A 19,789-nucleotide genomic window follows, 5' to 3' on the forward strand; every position below is an offset into this window, starting at 1 on the left:
TACACTTCTCTAATCTAGGCCTTTCTTGTTCCCGTTTTATTATTATTGCCTTTTCGTTATTTCTCTACCTTAGTGAATTATTGAAAATCAGTAATTGTAGTCAGGCATGATTAAAAATAGAAAAATATTATTGACTCTGACTAAAACAAAAATTAAAAATGGACGTTTCGGTTAAAAATACTGTAACCTTTTTCAGCATAAGTTCAAATGGGGTCCAGATGTAAATTAGATGTTTGTTGTTTTTTTTTTAAGAAAGGCGAGAAACCACTAGCTAGGGGTTGGCCAGGATTTTGAATTATTAAACCGAGTTTCTTTCGATTTTGAAGCTAATTTTCTAATTTTCTACAAAAAAAAAAACGACTTCATCTGGAAATACCCCATTCAACGGAAAGGCATTAGCCAATGGCTCAACCATTTGAGAGCGACATATCAATTTATGTGACAGAATAAATAGCATATTTAATTGCATAATTTAAAAACGAGCTAATGGAAGAGGCATCCATCTGTCTTTTAGAAGAGTACTATTTGACTAAAGATGAGGTTAAGTAGTTTGCTGTGACAGGTTAAACAACGTGTCACAAAGGCATTAAAATAATTATTTATCTAGTTGTATAAATAATTTAAGTACTGTTTAAGATGCATGCGTACGTACACGCGATCGACTTGACGAGCGCGCGAATTCAGTTGTTATCATTGTTTTATCATTTTTGCTCTGTCCCATTTTTTATTATTTAAAACAATATTTATTTGAAAAGAAATAATGGTTAATGTTAAAGCTTGGTAAAAACAAAATGAAAAATATATTAGAGACTTTGAGAAAGATTTTATTCAGTCTGTTCTACAAGCCGCTCGGCAGCTTGCAAAAGAGGCGTAGTTTGGACGAGCAAGCGCTGAATATTCCATCGAGCGTTTTAAGTGTTGAGGCGAGTGAAAAAAAAAACGGACAATTTGAGTGGGAGTCAGGCTTAAAAGCGAATCTTTCTCCCTTTTTTTCACTCGCGTTTTTTTTTATTTAAGCGCTCCCCCTCCCCCCTCCCCCCCACCCCAGTTGTAGTTGTAGGCTAGCCAGTCAAAAAAAGAAGGATTTCGAATTTTCCTTTTACTGTCCGCATACAAACTTTTAAGCCAGATAATATATTATCAAAACAAGATTGTTTTCTCTATGTTCAACGCCCCATCTAAGACCGGAACTCTTCTCGAACGGAAGTGAGTATTAAAACTGAAAGATGAATAAAGCGTGAAAAAATTTGCGGTCAAAAATGAAATCGAAAAAAGCCCAACTATAAATATTACATAAAGACACGAAAATGCAATAATATTGTAACATATTTTGACGATTTAATCCACATAGTTTGGTGGTATTAAAAGCAAGCTGAATATTGACTGCGGAAACGTGCTGTGTTCGGTGTTATTGTTTATGCAAGGTACATAAATTATACATTTACGCTATTTATAACGTAATACATACAGAGTGACGTCACAGGTCCCCTCGTGATATATTGCCGTAAGCGAACTGACTTATATTGTTTAACCTGCGTTGTTTAACATTACTGTTCAGATCTTAGCTGCGATGGCAAAACACAATTTCTGGTCCTTCGTTCTATTTACTGCTGGACTTGTTTTGACTACGGATATCTCTTTTGGTCACAAGAGATTAGCCGAAGGTAAAGACAGTAATTTGCGCATCTATACTCTGGGTAGAGCGGTTTAGAAAGAGATACCAAAACTTTATCCATACAATTAGTTTTCCATGACTCCTAATCAGCTATGCTGTCTTTGATATTTTGTTGTCTAACTCAAATTTACTTGACAATGTTTAATATTTTAAACTAATTTGTCTTTTTTTCGCTTCAGGCGCTTCAAATAAAGGCGAGAAAGATTTAGTTGAGCACGTCCTGAAAAGCACCAATGCGAATGTGCGACCAGTGATCAACCATTCGGAAGCTGTAAATGTCACATTGGATATCACTTTCCACGGCGTTATAGAAATGGTTAGCAATATTTTATTTTCTGGTGGTATAGGTATTATATATTTCCGTGTAGCGTTTGAGTTTACCGCTAGAAATCAGCTTTATAAGCTGTACTCCGCTCGAAATAGCTTCGAACTTCCTGTTTCTTGAATACCGAGTTGTCTTAATTCTTGAATGAAGTACTTCACACAGTTATCAACGGACAATTCAAGCGAACAAAACTATTTCAAACCAAAGAACTATTGATTATTAAAAGACCGTATTTGTTTTATTGAAGTAATATAAAACATGAAAGTTTCGTGCGAGTTTTCGTTTTATGACTACCGTATGAGCTTCGTCTGCTTTAGTTTCAAAGAAATTTAGCACAGACGTGCGAGTTTATAATGCGGGTATGAATGACTAGAAGGTCCGTTAATTAGCATATTGTCTTAAAATGAAAGTTTCAGAATAACAAATTATTTAAAGAATTGCTTCGCAGCAGTTTCATACTGCGCTGTAATTTTGGAACCTTGACCCTGCGTTATTTTAACGACAGGTTTTCGTTCTCGTTTTATAGTGGAATGGACTCAAAGTCCGCTGGAAGAACAAAACATATATCATATGTAGTGTAAATTTTTGTATCGCCCTGTCAGCAGCTCAATTATTTTACGAATGTATTGATTTTTTATGTTTTACTTAGCGGTATAAAACGTGCGATTTCTGAAGGGTTTTAGAAAGGAAGTGTCTCTTGAAGCGCGCGCGCTCTTCGTCACATTAAATAAACATTTACTCTAGTAAATGACGCATTTCGTAATTAAAGATAAAACCATTATTTCAATTATCCGATTGGCTAACGAATATGTAATTTTAAAAGCAATTCATTAGCTGGGGACACCTGTTAGTTTGTATACACATTTTGTTTGTATTTCTTGGTTTTCTGAGAGCTTTTTTGAGAGAACTGAAGATATTTTTAGTCGGAAATGGAAAGTTTCACGAACTGTTGCCGAGTTAGAAACGCGCGTGGCAACGTGCAACATGATTGATCTGTGTGACACATCACTGGACGCCGCTCTGGTTCAGTTTTGAAACATTTACAGCATTGCAATTACAATGACATTGCAATATCTATGGTCATCTATAGATAACCTACAATGCCAGGTGATTTTAATTCTCGCAAAGAAAAATAATTTTATATCATTATTATCAGAGCTAACGCAAATGTTTTAATTAAGCGCAAGGCCTCCTCCTTGATGTTTGAGCGTTTATTGCTTAATAATGTACAAAGCCTTCGTTTAAGACATTTTCATGCAGGTCATAGCGTGCAATTTAACCGCAGAAGTTTTTACGCTCTTCTGGGTTTCCTTGCAGATACGGTCACGTAGAAAATTATGAGAGTCTTTTTAGGGAAACCTGATCATAAAATTAGTGCACGCGATTTTAAATTCCACGGTACCTGAACCATTGTCAATGTTCTTTTCAGTTTAATTGTGTTTTCAACCGAAATTTCAAAACAAAAGGCTCAAACTGCTCGTTTCTACAACAAAACATAATTAAAGGTTACGCTTGTTCGCGTTTTATGAAAAGGACAATTTAAGTTTATTTTAATCTGGTCATAGTGAAACCAACCTCTCAAATAGAATAATAAACATCCTAGTCTGGCGATTGCGAAATGCGCAAGAGAGAACGTCTTAGAGTTGTTGAAGTACTTTGACTGTTTTGCATTCACGTAATCGAGTGCGTTCTCTGTTTTGACACAATGCTTTAATACCCGGGTCAACAAGGCGAGATGAAGCCAGGTTTTTGTTAAGATATTGTTGAATGACTTTAAAACAAAGACATACAAGAGTTTATGATAGTAATACTAAAAGCTGGCAAAAGCTTAATTTAGTTAATTTATGCAAATGCTCCACAATTGAATTGTTTACAATCCAAAAAGAAGAACGTGAAAATATTCGCTCTTAATATTTAAAGTCGTCAAGAATTTGAATATTTGACCGTGCTTGCATTGTCGGTTTGTCGATTTTTTTCTCTTTTTTTCGACCTTCACGCTTGACAGAACGACACAAAAACAACACTACTGGAAAAGAAACAGTGACTTGCCTTGAGGAAGGAAGATAAACGCAAAGAAAAGAAAACAAAACTTATGCTTAGAAAGTTAATCAGGAAAGAGGTGTGTTTTGGAATTTCAGCTCTAAGGCAATTTTTTTCCTTTAAAATTTAATTCCTACTTTATTTCGACATTTGATAGGATTTGAATGTGTTTGTTGAGAGCTGTATCTTGTTTCGTGGGATATCTCGGTGATTTTAATCCATTGCTGGTACATGGTGGTTATAAGATAAGATATCGCTTCGTCTAAGATTTCAATTCTAAAGTTAGTAATGTCTAGAAGGCTTTAAAACGCCCTCGTCTACTTCCGCCCGCGCGCGAGATATGTTGCAATACAACTTCCGCGCACAGCCATACAAGGAAATCTTTGTTTACAATGTTTGCCTCATATAGCATAAGTGCTTCAGTTTCTGATCGAGCTCCAAAAAAATTAATTATAAATATTGAGAGAACATAGCACGATTAACTTTCGCTATAAATTTCAGCTCGATGTATTAAACACTTTTTCTGCTATCTGGGTTTGAAAACTCAAAATTGTACAAAGAATGTATGGGCTCATTATAGCGCTTTTTGCCACCCAGAAATTTTGCAGTTTTTTAAAACCAATATCTCCTTTAACATTAGACGCAAAGACCTGAAAATTCCGATGATTATTAAGTTTCACAAGCTCTTTAAACATATGGAGTCAATTGGCAAAAAGTATGATGCCTTCTCTCCGCAAAGTCGCATGCTATTGAGCCATGACGTCAGCAAAGACCGCCATTCTCTCGACTAATGCTGGATTTCCACTGACGCGTAATTTTTTTACGTGCGTTTATGTGCGTGAAGAAATTTAGAGACAAGGTATGAACGACTTGCGTACGCGTACGCAAGTCGTTGCGATTTTTGAAGACTTTGCGTTGCGAAGCCAGTTGGGATTTTTAACCATGTTATGTTCATTTATAAAATTATTTGTTTCCTCTGTTTTAGTGGCATGCCTGTAAACTAGTTATCTCGTTGAGATATGAAGCTAAGTGCATGACCACTATAAACACATATTTATTATTTTTTATTTTTATTTTAAAGAAAATCATAACCGTTAAGATGGTTTGAATACCCGGTCTTTTATTAGCATAGATTTTTACGATTTTTCTTCTCCGTTTACTCCGTAGTTTTTGTTTCGATTGAGAAGATATATTTAACACTCGAGGCAGTGTTTCATCGCCTACCAAACGCCTCGAATTTCGTCATAAAAATTCCGCTGCGCGTCGTATTTTCAACTCTCTTCTCAGTGTTTGGATATCCGATGAAACACTGTCGCTCGTGTTTGATATATTACATCTACATGCATCCACGGTTCACGTATGAAACATTTCATATACTTTACATCAGGAAGAGTTCTAATACTAACCACTAATTGTGCGAAGTCAGAACTGAAGTTTTATCATACGTATTAACTTGAAGGGACTATGTCACGGATTTTAACAGATTTTTGAACAGCCTAAATTTATGTTTGTGTCGTAGGAAACCAAAAAAAATGGTCCATTTTATTAACATTTACAATTTTAGAGCACTTAAACTGTTTAAAAGCGCGTTTGGCTGCAGATGGCCCGAAAGGAAATGAATTGCAATTTGAAAACGTTAGTCAACGTTTTCAAGTTGTTTCCGCGCGCATTCAAAAAATCGATATTTATAGAGGAAGTTTGATTTCTGTTCCCAAATAAAGATTATATCTTCAGATAAATGTTCAAAGACATTGTTTTCACGGTTAAAGTTGCCTACCACTTATTTTTGAACAGTTTAGACCAAAAAATCGCGAAATTCCCGTGACATAGTCCTTTTAATCATAAGCTAACATTCCTTAAATTAACCCTAACTACAACATTGTTCTTAATTTTCATTCCAGGACGAAAAATTCCAAATTCTCACTAGTAGTGTTTGGGTCCGGCAGGTGAGTCCTGGAACCAACTCGTTCCCAGGTCCTCTCTCCATCACGAATCTACGTGACTTTTGATCAGCGGTCAAACAAATTGAATGTCTCGCGACATTCACTTCGATGATGGAGAGTGGGCTGGGGACGAATTTAATTGAGCGTGCGTTAAACCTTAGTTATTACTGTTACAGGACGAAAGACACCAAATTCTTACGACAGACATGTGGGTTCGGCAGGTAAGGCTTATAACACCGAACAGTTAAAGTTGCTTTGTAACTTTTAATCTTTTGAGAAACGTTTTTCCTTTCGAGCGACTTGTGGCATCTTAAAGGGGTTACGTCACGGGGATTTAGCAGATTTTTGGTCTAAGCTGTTCTGAAATCAGTGGTAGCCAACTTAACCCATGGAAATCCCCAGGGGGGGGGGGTAGTCCGGGATCAAAGTGACGGGGATGATCGAATGGAGGCAAAACTCAGGACCCAAAAAAATCCCTAAGTCTCCCGACATTACCCAAAAAAATCCCTGGACCAAAAAAAAACGCCCAAAAAAATCCCTTGTCAAATTACCCCTTTAATTGCCAAGGCCGCGCCAAGGCACTTTAGTTTGATTTTAATACCCCAAAAAATCCCCTATTTAAATCAAGTCACCCAAACAAATACCTGCCAAATTCTCCTACCCAAAAAAATCCCGGAATCGAAAAGTTCGACTCAAAAAAAAATCCTTCGCACATCCCCGTCACTTGGATCCCGGAGTACCCCCCTGGGTGGAAATCACTACTTGCAATTGTGAACATCTAAAGGAAGGTATAACCGTATTTTCCTGCGAGGAATCAAACCGCAGCTAAAAACATCGAGTTTTTGAAGACGTGCAGAAACCATTTGAAAAATTAAGCCTTAATCTTTCAAATCGCAATCCATTTCCATCCGGGCCATCCGCAGACAAAGACGCTTTTTTTCAGTTTCAATGCTCTAATATAGCAATTGTTAAAGAAAATGGACCGTTATTTTTAGATTTCTTACGACACAAATATAAATTTTGGCTGTTCAGAAATTTGGTAAAATCATTACAGTCATGATAGTCGTGATGCTTACTAACTTGAAAATAGAGAACTAACTACTGCTGGAAGTCCATTCTTCAACCATTGCATATGTCAGGGGAGTCAATAGTCTGATAGAGGAAATTTTCAAAAAACTGAATAAAAGCAACAGCTGGCGGTATTAAAACTCAGGGGCTAGTTTCTAGATTGTATGAGGAAACAAAATGGCCCCTAAGGCTACCTACTCTCTAACGGAGTATGTTCCGTCCCTTCTTAGCACAAATTTCCTTTCAGGAACAGTATTTTTTTCCAAACAAAAGTTGAATGCATTAAGTCATTTACATGTTAGAAAACTGTAATGAGACAAGAATTCAAATTTATATATTTCTCGACGCAGGAATGGACAAATCAACTCATCAAGTGGAATCCTGCAGACTACGGAGGAGTGAAACATATCGCCCTCGATTCTTCTCAGATATGGCAGCCGGACATTGTCCTGTATAACAAGTAAGTGATCAAGTGACTGCTCAATAGCTTTCAGTTGAATGGGCACACACTAGGGTTTCATCCACAGACTTAAAAGTTAGAACCACCTTGTACAGCATAATGAACAGTACCACATGAAAGTACTGCTCAATAGCTTTCAGTTGAATGGTCACACACTAGGGTCTCATCCACAGACTAAAAAGTTAGAACCACCTTGTACAGCATAATGAACAGTACCACATCAAAGTACTGCTCAATAGCTTTCATTTGAATGGGCACACACTAGGGTCTCATCCACAGACTAAAAAGTTAGAACCACCTTGTACAGCATAATGAACAGTACCACATCAAAGTACTGCTCAATAGCTTTCATTTGAATGGGCACACACTAGGGTCTCATCCACAGACTAAAAAGTTAGAACCACCTTGCACAGCATAATGAACAGTACCACATCAAAGTACTGCTCAATAGCTTTCAGTTGAATGGTCACAAACGAGGGTTTCATCGACAGACTTAAAAGTTAGAACCACCTTGCACAGCATAATGAACAGTACCACACAGGGGCGTAGCCAGCTTTTTAAAGAGTTGTAGGCCTGGTCGATCGCTAGGTATTTGTTTTTGTATTTTTTTTTTTTTTTTGGGGGGGGGGGGAGGGGGTGGTGTATAGGTCCACCGGGGAGGTTTTTAAGATCAAGACCGTATACTTTCTCCTTCCGACTTTTTGGTGATTCTGCGTGTATTTCGGCAGCTTATAGTTCTAACATGACATGACAAGGAATATTATTTGCACCTATTTTCGCTCGTTCGTAAATAAACGCTCTTTTCTTCAACAGCACATGGAGTTGTGCGTTTGCCTTCCACCTGGCTAACCCAGAAGGTTCCACAGTTTGCACTTGCTAGATTAGCCTTGATCTTATCACGAAAGGGGAGTTTCGAGACATATAATGCTAAGATGTGTTAAAAAATTTCCCTGTATTTCATTTTGGAAGTGCAGCACCTTGAATTTTTTCTACTGTACATTTAAAAAATACGAGTAAGTTAAAAAATTTGTAGGCCCGGGCCTACGGGCCTATAGGCTAGATACGCCCCTGGTACCACATCAAAGTACTGCTCAATAGCTTTCAGTTGAATGGTCACACACGAGGGTTTCATCGACAGACTTAAAAGTTAGAACCACCTTGTACAGCATAATGAACAGTACCACATGAAAGTACTGCTCAATAGCTTTCATTTGAATGGGCACACACTAGGGTCTCATCCACAGACTAAAAAGTTAGAACCACCTTGTACAGCAAAAAAAGGGCTGCTGAAAGTACTGCTCGATAGCTTCCATTCATTTGAATGGGAACACACTTGGGTCTTAAAAAAAACTGATAAAAAACTAAAAACGCAAGGATTTTTAGCTTTTATTTGAATGGTCACACACAAGGGTTTCATCCACAGACTAAAAAAGTTAGAACCACCTTGCACAGCATAATGAACAGTACCACATCAAAGTACTGCTCAATAGCTTTCAGTTGAATGGTCACAAACGAGGGTTTCATCGACAGACTTAAAAGTTAGAACCACCTTGTACAACATAATGAACAGTACCACATCAAAGTACTGCTCAATAGCTTTCAGTTGAATGGCCACACACCAGAGTTTCATCCACAAACGTAAAAGTTAGAACTACCTTGTACAGCTTAATAAACAGTACAACATAAAAGTACTGCTTAATAGCTTTCATTTGAATGGTCACACACTAGGGTTTCATCCACAGACTTAAAAGTTTGAACCACCTTGTACAGAAAAAGTTCCATACGAAAGTACTGCTCAATGGCTTTGATTTGAATGGTCACATACTAAGGTTTCATTCACAGACTTATAAGTTGGAGCCACCATAGAGCAGTTTTCGATTGAGTGTCGTAAAGCCAAAACCAATGTAATTAATCTGGCCAATCGCAAAAGACACAGACAATCCATTGAACCAAACCAAACTTGAAGCAAATACATGTAGCCGGCGTAAAGCGCGGGAAAACGTGCGCGTGCGAGTCATGATTGGTTTTGGTTTTACTTCTGATTGGTTGAAAAAGTGGCGCCAGTTTTTTTTAAACCAATCACTAAGCTTAGTAATGCAAAACCAAAGTAAAAGCGAATTACCTTCGACACTCAAGTGAAAACCGCTCTATACCCTTGTGAACATCATCACGATACCCACATTAGCAACCATTCTGATTCCCGTTGCTAAGTTCCCTTCTTTCTTCATCTTTACAGTGTGTTTGAAGAATTTGATGGCAGAATGGATAACGTAAAGACACTTATTCGCGTCCGATATGACGGGTATTGTTACTGGGCAGCGCCTTTCATCTTCAAAACCTCGTGTCACTTTGACGTGCGTGACTTTCCTTTTGACAACCAGCAATGCATGCTCAAGTTTGGTTCTTGGCTGTTCCACACGGGTCAGCTTGATCTGATTCGCAAGCGAGATTTAGCGCCTATAGCTATCGAAAAGGTTGATAATGGCGAATGGAACGTCACTTCGATCGACATCAACAAAAACGTCATTGTGTACGCTTGTTGTCCAAATGAGACATACCCTGACATCACATTTGTTATACACCTTAAAAGACGTTCGTTGTACTATACCTTCAATCTGATCATCCCGAATTTTCTCATAGCTCTACTTGCCTTCTTTTCCTTTTACATCCCTGTGGAGTGTGGTGAGAGATTATCGTTTGTGATCACCGTGTTGTTGAGTATGACAGTATTTCTACTGCTGGTCGCCGAGAGCATTCCTCCCACTTCCGAAGCGGTCCCAGTTATTGGAATGTACTACACAAGCTCCATCATAGAAGTGGCCCTGGCGCTTGTAGCCACTGGCATCAGTTTAAAGGTGTACTACAGCTATTTGTACGGGAAAGGCTTATCACCAAGGTTACGGAAATTCCTCTTTCATCGTCTCGCGCCTGTACTGTGCTTCAACATTGAAATCATTGAAGGAACTGATCGTAATAAAAACAAACCATACAATCCTTTTAGCTTTCTTAAAAGTCTCAAACAAAGGCCTAAACGTGATAGCGATGTTTCCATGTACAGCGTCACCGAAAACCAAGCAAAACTTGGAAACGGTGTGAATAACTCGACAAAAACCGAGCCTAAGTTACTTTCCGTCGATGTCAGAGCTACCGCAGGTTCTGATACCGGGCTCTCGGACTCGAAAGGCGAGTTATCAGGGCAGGAAGTACGGCACAGGTTTAAGAAAGATTGCGTGGCATCTGAACTGCAGACGATCTCTTCAGCAGTGAAAGATCAAAAGGATTCTGAAAAGCAGGCTGCCGAATGCAGAATTGCTGCCGCCATTGTCGATCGAGCCTTCATGGTGTTGTTTGTTGTGGTGTTTTTTGTGTCTACTCTCGTTATTCTACTGTTACCATTCATCAGAAAGCGGTAGCATTCAAAGAAAGACATGAACGCGCGTACGCCACCACTAAGGAATGGTGTCTATTGCGTTACTTACGTGACAGGAACAAACTGTAGTCACGCACGAGAAAAACATCTTCAACATTAAATTCGAGGCGTTTCTTTATCCATCTATTCACTCAAGAGGCAGGTAGCCGTTACGTGAGCTTATATCGAAGTTGTTTTTGTGCTTTGCGTGATTTGAATTACATTGAACAACCGGTAGTCACGCGAGAGAAAACACAATTTATAATTGAGATTTTTCTGTATCCAGTGACCTACGTGGATTGAATTGAATGTAAGCAGTTACGCAAGTGACAAGTCCTCCCTACGTGAGATGGAGGGTTAATGGAATAGGTCACGCAAGAGACAAGAGTTATGTTATGTATGTCTCTTCGTTTGACGTGTGTAACTTGAACTTTGTAAAAGTAGTCACGTAATTAGAGGCTCGAATCATAGCAGCAACGAGAAAGATGAGGAATACCCTCGTTCTCAAATCTTTTTCCGTCTTGTTAAATGGATTAGAAGAAGTATTTTTAAGACGGAATCCACTAGGAAGTCGAGTAATATTTATTAAAGTTGGACAAAAATCAAGTACCAGAATAATTTAAATCCTATTGCGTTATTTCCTACCCTTGATAAAAGGTAAAGATGTAAGTAATTATCCGTGATAACACCAACAACCATTTCTTATCAGAGTCTGAGAAAATGATATTCAAAGTTCACAAGCTATGGGCAAAAGCTCACGTCTTTTAAGCGATTCATAGCAATTCAGTGGAACTTCAAAATTTGTTTTCGATGTTTGGTGTTGTTAGAAAAGATTTCTTTCGATAAGATATTTGAAGCAGTAACACAAAAGCTTGCAATCAGTGTAAATAGTTTTGGTACATAATTTTGTCCAATAACTACTCGAAGTCCTGGCGGATTTCCTCTTAAACGCAGCGCCATGTTGGTACAAAGTGGAACGGACAACAGTATTGAATTTGAGCTGTTTTCACCGTCGAATTTGTAAATGTTTTTGTTGATGTTGTTACTAAATTTTCCGCCTGCAACGTTGTACAACAATTTTTTAAGCATTCGTAAGAACTTTCAATAAGAACGTTTTTCTATTGAATATCCATTTTAAATAGGTTTTGAAGTTTCCTTGACAATATGAACAATACTTTGCATTAAATTAAGTTTTTTTGTATTGTTATTTAACAGAAAAATGGAAAATGTAACAACACGAATGCTATATAAAAGCATGAAATCAAGCTACATGTAAATAATAAAAACAAGTTTGCTCTAATTAAATTAATTAAAAAAAGGAAGGAAATTTTATAACCTAAAATTTTTACTAAATGTCATGCTATGTCGTTAACAACTGTTTTGGTTTTGAAAATCATTTCGTACTTTCCCGGTTTACATAAAAGCTAGTTTAAAGCTGTTGATTAAATCATCATTTAATAATGGTTTGTTCGTTAATGTCGCATATTGGTATTTTGGTAGGCGTGGCTCCAAATCCTTTTCATCCATAAGAGCTGTCAATTCTAAATTAAAGCCCAAGGGAGAATAATAACTGTTCGAGATGGCGCTGATCTGAAATAACAGGGCTGGCTCATTTTTGTAAGATTGATACAGTACTGTACTAACTATCACAGTTAGAGATAGCGAGGGATTAGGTTAAAATAAGGTCCAGGGAACTCGCAAACTGTTCAAAATAGCGGATAATTCGAGATAACCGAGTCCGAAATAGCGAGGTTTTTTAATGGTAGTAAATGACTCTGTACTAGGAGCTATCAAAACATTTGGTGAGGGGGTGGGAGTGAAGAAGAAGGTTAGAGTCGCTACCGATAAATCCTCGTAACACGTATTCAAAAGAAAAAGAAAAAGGTTCCGGATTCGTTTATATACGAGGAACTCGGATCGCTTTTTTCGCACAAGGATTCGGACTTAATCGTTTTCACCTCTTTTATTAAACCGGAGACAAGCGCAAGGTTAACCAGGGACCGCGCAGAGGGAGGGGCTAGGGGGGCTTTAGCCCCTCCACTTTTGTGCAAAAATAAATAAATAAATAAAATAAAAAAATTAACGAAGCAAAAAATTTGTTAGTTAAGTAATAAGGGACAAAAGTTACTGGCAAAGTAGACGCGCAGATAGGTTAACAACAAACATTGTCATAAATTAGTTATAAGTCGCTATAATTATCGAAAAAATTTTCAGTTGTAGCCTTGTGCTAGTACAGGTTTATGTCTTTTAAATGGCTTCTTTTTGCAGGCGGACCTCTCAGGAAAACGGAATCGGTTAATTTCAATCCGAATTCATGACTGGGTTAAGTTTATAAGGTTCCCAAACAAATTGTTCAGGTGATTGCCGAGTCCAGTTGACAGAGGTACGATAACAACAGTCCCGACCTTGATCTTTTAACAATAACCAAAAACTTAGTGCTCCTCTTTTTTATGTGTCCTGGTTTTATCTCAATCAGCGAGAAGCTTCACGGGTTGGTGAGCAACGTTTCTTTAAGGAGATGAAATTTAGTTTGCTATTTATAAATGTATTTTTCGTCATTTTAGAGGAATTAACATCAAAAGTTCAAGCATATACCCCCCCCCCCCTCCCCCCCACCACCGCTAATTTCGCTCACGCGTCCGTCTTTAGCCCCCCCACTCGAAAACTTGCTGAGCGGGCCCTGTTAACAACCATTTCATCCGCAAATTTTGTCTTGCGACCGAAGAAATATCCAGATTTACTGAAAGTACAACTTGACACTTTCAGGCGCGGTGGCTAAATGAGCATCCAGTATTAAATTCGCCGGGGTCTTTTGTAAATGGGTGTTCATGAAGAGAGGCACTGTAAAAGTAAAGTGTTTTGCCTGACAACACAACAATTAATATTTGCTGTAGTGTACACGGGGTGTTAGGTGGAGAATCATGGAACCAGTCTTTACTCAAAGGTGAGATTCTCATTAAATGTTATTTTTATTCTGCTTTTAAAGAAGGCTGTTTGAAAACTACTTTACATTTATTCGTAAAACTACAACAAAGCTCTAAAGCGATTACTTTCAATTCATTTTATAAAGATTTCCTCGGAACAACAATTTGAGGTTTTTAATCGTCATTAATCTGGTCATTTATCCACCGAGCAAAAACGGACACCCGGGTGTACACGCCATATTTTCCAATTCTGCCGCAGCCATCCCCCCAGGAAACTATTCCAGCGAGCACCCAGCGTTGGTCATCGTCGCTTGCTGAACCGCTGTTTTCGATGGCCAGCGGTCCTCCCGAGTCTCCTTGACATGCGTCACCAAGTGTCCCATTGTGATGACCAGCGCAGAACATGTTGCTCGTCAGGACATATTTTTGGTGCGCTTTCTTGCACAAGTTTTGGTCCACGATGGGTAGAGTGACTTGGTGCATTCTCTTAAGGGTCCTACCGAACTCTTTCTTTCCGCCCCAGCCTGTTATGACCCCCTCGTTACCAGTCTTTAAAAGAGTTGCATCAGCGTCACGTTTACGCAGAGGAAGGCAGATTGGTTTGACGTAGTCGTTGTCGTCGATGTCAGCATCACTGCTGAGGTGAATCAGCGCCAAATCCGATTCGAAGTCGGAGCGGTCCGCCGAGAATTGAGGATGAATTATAATGCGGTCAGCGCCAATGAACTGTGCCCTGCCGCGCTCTGGATGTTTGATCTTGTCTGTGTACAGTTTACCAAGACGAACCTCGATATCGTGAACTATATCAGCTGCAATATAAAAAGAAAACAGTATAGCCATATAACGAAAGACAGTTTTGGTTGGTTTATTATCATAATATCATAGGTGAGATTATTTTTTATAATCCATCAAATATTTTCCGCGTGCGTGATTGGTCTAAATACGTCATGTAATCCATCTAAAAAAGGGGAATAAAAGGTATTATTAAAACCTAGCAGTAATATATTGCAGTTCCTGCGTTTTGATTGATTAACAGACAATGGTATATGAGCTCATATACCATATTACCGATACGTGTCAACGAAAACAGCTTGGGAACTAAAATATTGCAATTCTTTGGGCGTTTTTATAAAACAATTATTCCAATCGCGCTTGTTGGATATGAGATCGTTATAGCCATAACGATCTTATATCCAACGCACGCTCGTGGAATAATTTTTAAATATTTCCCAAATGTTTTGAACTTTGCGTTTTACGTTAGCACCTTTAGTTGTTTATCCCAAGTAAACTGTTAACTGAACTGGACAGAACTGAACATTTTGAACAAGCAAATGATATTTTGAACGCCGACAAAATTACTTCGACGTTTTAAAACTTTTGGAAAAGATCTCTCAAAATGAGGAGTAAAAATATTTGAAGGATAGTAAACACGAAAGTCTCCATTTGGCATCAAAAATATGCACTGGTATTCGTCCTTGGACATGATCTGTTCCTTGAAGATCACGGTTTTCCTCGAGCTTCGTACCTTCCCGGAAAAGCAATCGCTTCTCGGAACGGATAAAGTCCGCGGACAAATATCAGTGGAAATTTTCGCGCCAAATGGAGGCTATTGTTTATATATAAAACACAAATGTCAAATTAGCATAAAAGATATCTAAACGCTTTACAGCGGTCAAACGCAAAAATTGACGTCACGTCCGGTTTTCGGCGCCTCGAACTTTTCTAAGAGTTGACTCGAAAGTGTGCAAACTTTTGTAAGAAATTATTATAGAAATAGTACGGTGAAAGAAAATTTCAAGCTTGGAAACTAAGTGAAACCAATTATCAAATTTCCCATCCATAAGTTGCGTATAAACCTTAACTTTCCATGGACGGCGTTAACATTTGGCTTTAAAGCGAAAGCTTTCGGAAAATTTGAGTCTTTTTATGGAGAATTTTGGCGGGAATTGCGCAGGAACTGCGCACGCGCGCGCCGTTTGACCGCTGTGTGATATTTGTATCTCTTACGTGAGGGGAGACAGTGGGCAGCGGTAACAACCCATCTGCTGGACACCAATGATCCACCGCAAAAATGTTTGTTTGTCTTCTTGTTCCACAAACTTGCCATCCAAGGCCAAGTTCCTGCCTCAACCTTCTTCCCACCGACGATTTTGCCGCGAGTCGTCAGGGTTGGTCTGCCGCAATCTTAAAAGAAAGAGGTTTAAGCAATGATGCGTCAAGTATCTCACTAATGTGATTAGCGGAAGAGGCCAAGGCGGTCCTTAGGCTGACTTCGGCTAATAAGCCATTTCCGAGTTACCCTTCACCTCTGTTTAAAAACGAATCTACGTGTGAAACCATTCATATGAAAATGAGTTTCCCCAACTGGCCATTTTCATGCAAATCAAACTCAGTTTCATTTGAGTGGTTTCGCACGTAGACTCGTTTTGAAACAGAGGCAAAGGGTGACTCGGAAATATCCTATTGCTTTCATTAGCTTGTGGATATTTTTGAAAACGTATCTTAAAAGTGCTGTAACTGAACAAATTATTGGATGCAGAAAACCGTTAAAATCAAGAAGGTTTTGCTATGATTATAGGTTCCTAAATTCTCAAACCCGGCTCTCTTCAAAATTCTGAAATTAAATAGATTCAACTTTCTTTCACTAAAAATGACGCATATTTTATTTATTGTACACTAACCTGCGTCCAGCGGTCGCGCCACCTTTACATAAGCGCGAGCCAGTTTAGTCCCTGCCATGTTCGTTGCGTTACAGACGTACCAGCCTTTATCCTCGTGGTAAGCGCGCAGAATCAGTAAATTTCCATTCCGCAATGTAGCAAAGTTGTCTCCAGTGACGACTTTCCCATCTTTAAACCAGGTGATCTTTGTATCCGTAGTCGACGCAGAACAAGACAAAATAGTGCTTTCGCCTTCTGCGACAGATGCGTTAATGGGAGTCTCGCGAAATCGCGGAGGAGCTGAAAACAAAGAGAATTATTTAGCGAAATTATTTGGAGGACGGGAAACTCGGAAACTCGGAACGACAGAATATCGTCCAATATGAATTTAATGACGGTGAAACCGCTTTAAAATAACGACAAGTATAATTGAAGACGATAAAATGAGACGTATAACTAGGTTAGAGCAGAAGTTCACTAGAATTATGAACTTCTAGTTAGAGATGTAGGAGACTAGGACAAGCACGAGACCACGTTCCCAGTCTATTGGCTCTATTCCAGAGGCAATTGCTATATTTCTAGCTTTAGTCTTTTTCGCGTGTGATAAACAAAACCCAACCTGATTTCCGTCTTAAGGTGGATTTCCACTGACGCGTAAATTTTTACGTGCGGAAAAAATTTAGAGACAATGTATGAACGACTTGCGTAAACGTGTACGCAGGACATTCATACATTGTCTCTAATTTTTTTCACGCACGTAAAAATTTACGCGTCAGTGGAAATCCACCATTATGTGAATTAATACGGTTTCCTATCTAAGAAGACAAAAATTTTGACAGCAGTCGAATAGTCCACAACAGATCTATGCAATCTATCTAGTCTTCATCAGGATTAAAATCCGCGTTATCCCCGAAGGGAACAATTGGGCATGAAGTGCTCAAATAATTTGTTTCATTTGTTCAATGTTGAACGTTTTGTAAAATAGTTAGGCCCTCAATGATTTTCCATTTCCAGAGCGATTTTTCTGAACAAAGGTCTCTTCCGGATAAATGGCAACTACATTTTCTCTAAACCACAGTTTAGACAAATAAGGGCTCATTGTAGACTTAAACACAAGTAAATGGCCGTTTTCACACAAGGGATGGACAAATCGTCATAGTGTGAAAACGGGACGGGCACGATTTTGGACGTACAAGTCGTCTGAATTTGTCCGTCGATTTGGCCGTCTGGGAAGACGTCGATTTTTCGAGGACAACTTGGTCGTCTAGACGGACAAGTCGTAAAAAAGCTGTCTTAAATTCACACTAGACGAACAAATCGTCCGACAACTTGTCCGTCTAGATGATTTGTCCGTCCTCTAGTGTGAAAACGGCCAATGAAAGCAATTTTACTTACTGAGGCATTCAGGAGCCTTATCACTCCAGCTGCCATCACCCAAACACGTGCGTGTCACGGGACCATGCAGGTCGTACTGAGGAAAACACGTGTAACGTATCACAGTGCCTTGTGGGTAATCATCGCCTTCCTCGGGAGACGGGCGCCTGTCGCCATTTATCGGGTCGCCGGGGTCTGGGCAGCGGACACTGCTATCAACTGAAAGACAATTAAAAATAAAGGAAATTTATTACCATAATAAATGAATTTATGCTGCTTGATTCATATCAGTCCCAGCTCCCGGTCGAGGGATTTCCGGTTATCCGGGACATTAGAGCTACCGGTACGTACTTAACAAGACGAGGCCCTGTGAAAGGCCTCTTTTGCTTCAAGCGCACATCGAGAGAACAAGCTCTTACCAACTACACTGAAGTCGTGTGATTCGACCCTCCTCCTCCCCTGCCTACCACAGGACTAGGCCATGTCTTTCTTGTTCCATTTTTGCGGGTAATCCCTCACCTTTGCTGGGAACTGATTATTTGCTTACGCTTTTAGCTTCTCATTTTGTATAATCGATAAGAGAATAAACGGCCACGCCACAAGCGCGGCCAGATTATCACCAACTAAGTGTCATTTATTTTCGCTGTTCCCAGCAAACCGAGCTACGCCAATACTGCGCACTACCGCTGAAATATCCAGCTTATAGAATCAGAGAGCATAAATATACCGTAATGATTCAATTTAGCACCCTCCTTCCAATAAGGGCCCCCTCTTTGAATATATTTTTATCGATAAGCACCCCTATTCCAATAAGCGTCCCCATTCTTATAAGCGCCATTACTCCACTAAGCGCCCCTATTGTGGATAACTACCCGACTGAAGTCATCGACCTCGAATAGATAACCTCATGGGCATTCGCCGTACCGTGCAACAAGCAGGTAACAGTGAATCGCAAAAACCAAAAGCTGGTTTTTGTGGTCTTAAAAGGGCTTTGTCGAGGATTTTAACAGATTTTTTGAACTGCCAAAAGTTATATTTTTGCCGTAGGAAACCTAAAAATAATTGTCCATTTTTATTCAAAATTGCTATATTAGAGCACTGAAACTGTTAACGAGCATTTTTGGCTGCGAATTGCTAGGATGGAAATGGATTGCAATTTGAAAAATTGTGGCTAAACTTTTGAAGTTGTTTCCGCGCTTTTCAAAAAAATCGATATTTATAGCCGAAGTTTTATTTCTATCCACAAATAAAGGTTATATATTCCTTTTGATGTTCAAAGAAAATGTTCTTTCATGGGTTAAGTTGCCGAAACGAAATCCCTGTTATGAAACTTATGTAACTTCAAATGTGCCAAAAAGTTTCTACGAGGAAGTAACAGGTTCGCAGCGACGACCCATATACGAGGCAGCCAAAGTAGTGGATTAATAAATAATTCTTCATCTATGAAATTATTCGACAAAGTTCAAAGCTTAACTCGTCAATAACAGCAATTTTGTCTTAAAATTAAAATAGGGATTTAGTAAATTTGAGGAAAAATTTGCGATTTCTATATGTGAAACCCCGAAAAACATGATTTAGAACGTGTGCAAAGGACTGGGTCTTACAAACCTGGTGGCGAAGCCTTGAAGACCGCGAACCCTGTTGGCCGCTCAAGGCCTAGGGCTACCGTCTCAACATCTTTACCAGTCTCTTTTTCGACTGAGTGAATCCCGGCCGTTTCCCAGTCACTCCAAAACAATCTGAAAAGGATAGGAAACGAGGCCATAATATATAATTACTAAACTACATAAGTGTACCAAGATTCTTTTGAATCAAGACGCTTTAGGTCCTTACTTAAAAACACTAATCTTTGTTTGAAGGTTATTGTATATTCATTTACGGTAACATAAAGTTTTCCCTCCGTTATAAATT

The 19,789-nt window shown here is 38.9% G+C and overlaps 2 protein-coding genes across 3 annotated transcripts in view; one reads left to right on the forward strand and one right to left on the reverse strand.

The window, feature by feature from the left end:
• Positions 1-1,089: 1,089 nt before the first annotated feature.
• On the forward strand, positions 1,090-12,383 carry LOC144630692 (neuronal acetylcholine receptor subunit alpha-10-like). 2 transcript variants are annotated; one of them, XM_078489067.1, is made up of 5 exons: positions 1,090-1,664; positions 1,855-1,991; positions 5,942-5,986; positions 7,402-7,511; positions 9,748-12,383. In XM_078489067.1, the coding sequence occupies exons 1-5, from the start codon at positions 1,571-1,573 to the stop codon at positions 10,922-10,924; spliced, it is 1,563 nt and encodes a 520-aa protein (XP_078345193.1). In that variant the 5' UTR covers positions 1,090-1,570; the 3' UTR covers positions 10,925-12,383. The 2 variants fall into 2 exon arrangements, with proteins under 2 accessions (XP_078345193.1, XP_078345192.1); XM_078489066.1 differs by lacking the exon at positions 5,942-5,986 and adding an exon at positions 6,160-6,204 and having other exon boundaries at positions 1,091-1,664.
• A 1,482-nt stretch (positions 12,384-13,865) lies between these two features.
• LOC144630673 (uncharacterized) overlaps positions 13,866-19,789 on the reverse strand; it is a 29,781-nt gene continuing 23,857 nt past the window's right edge. The window contains exons 16-20 of the mRNA XM_078489039.1: positions 19,487-19,617; positions 17,900-18,097; positions 16,526-16,804; positions 15,852-16,028; positions 13,866-14,653 (exon numbers count right to left, since the gene is read on the reverse strand). Coding sequence (XP_078345165.1) covers positions 14,019-14,653; positions 15,852-16,028; positions 16,526-16,804; positions 17,900-18,097; positions 19,487-19,617 — 1,420 coding nt within the window. The 3' untranslated portion in view covers positions 13,866-14,018. The remainder of the gene's footprint in view (positions 14,654-15,851; positions 16,029-16,525; positions 16,805-17,899; positions 18,098-19,486; positions 19,618-19,789) is intronic.

This window comes from Oculina patagonica, chromosome 11 (genome assembly GCF_052425735.1).
Source record: "Oculina patagonica isolate OP01 chromosome 11, crgOcupat, whole genome shotgun sequence".
Taxonomy (NCBI): Eukaryota; Metazoa; Cnidaria; class Anthozoa; order Scleractinia; family Oculinidae; genus Oculina; species Oculina patagonica.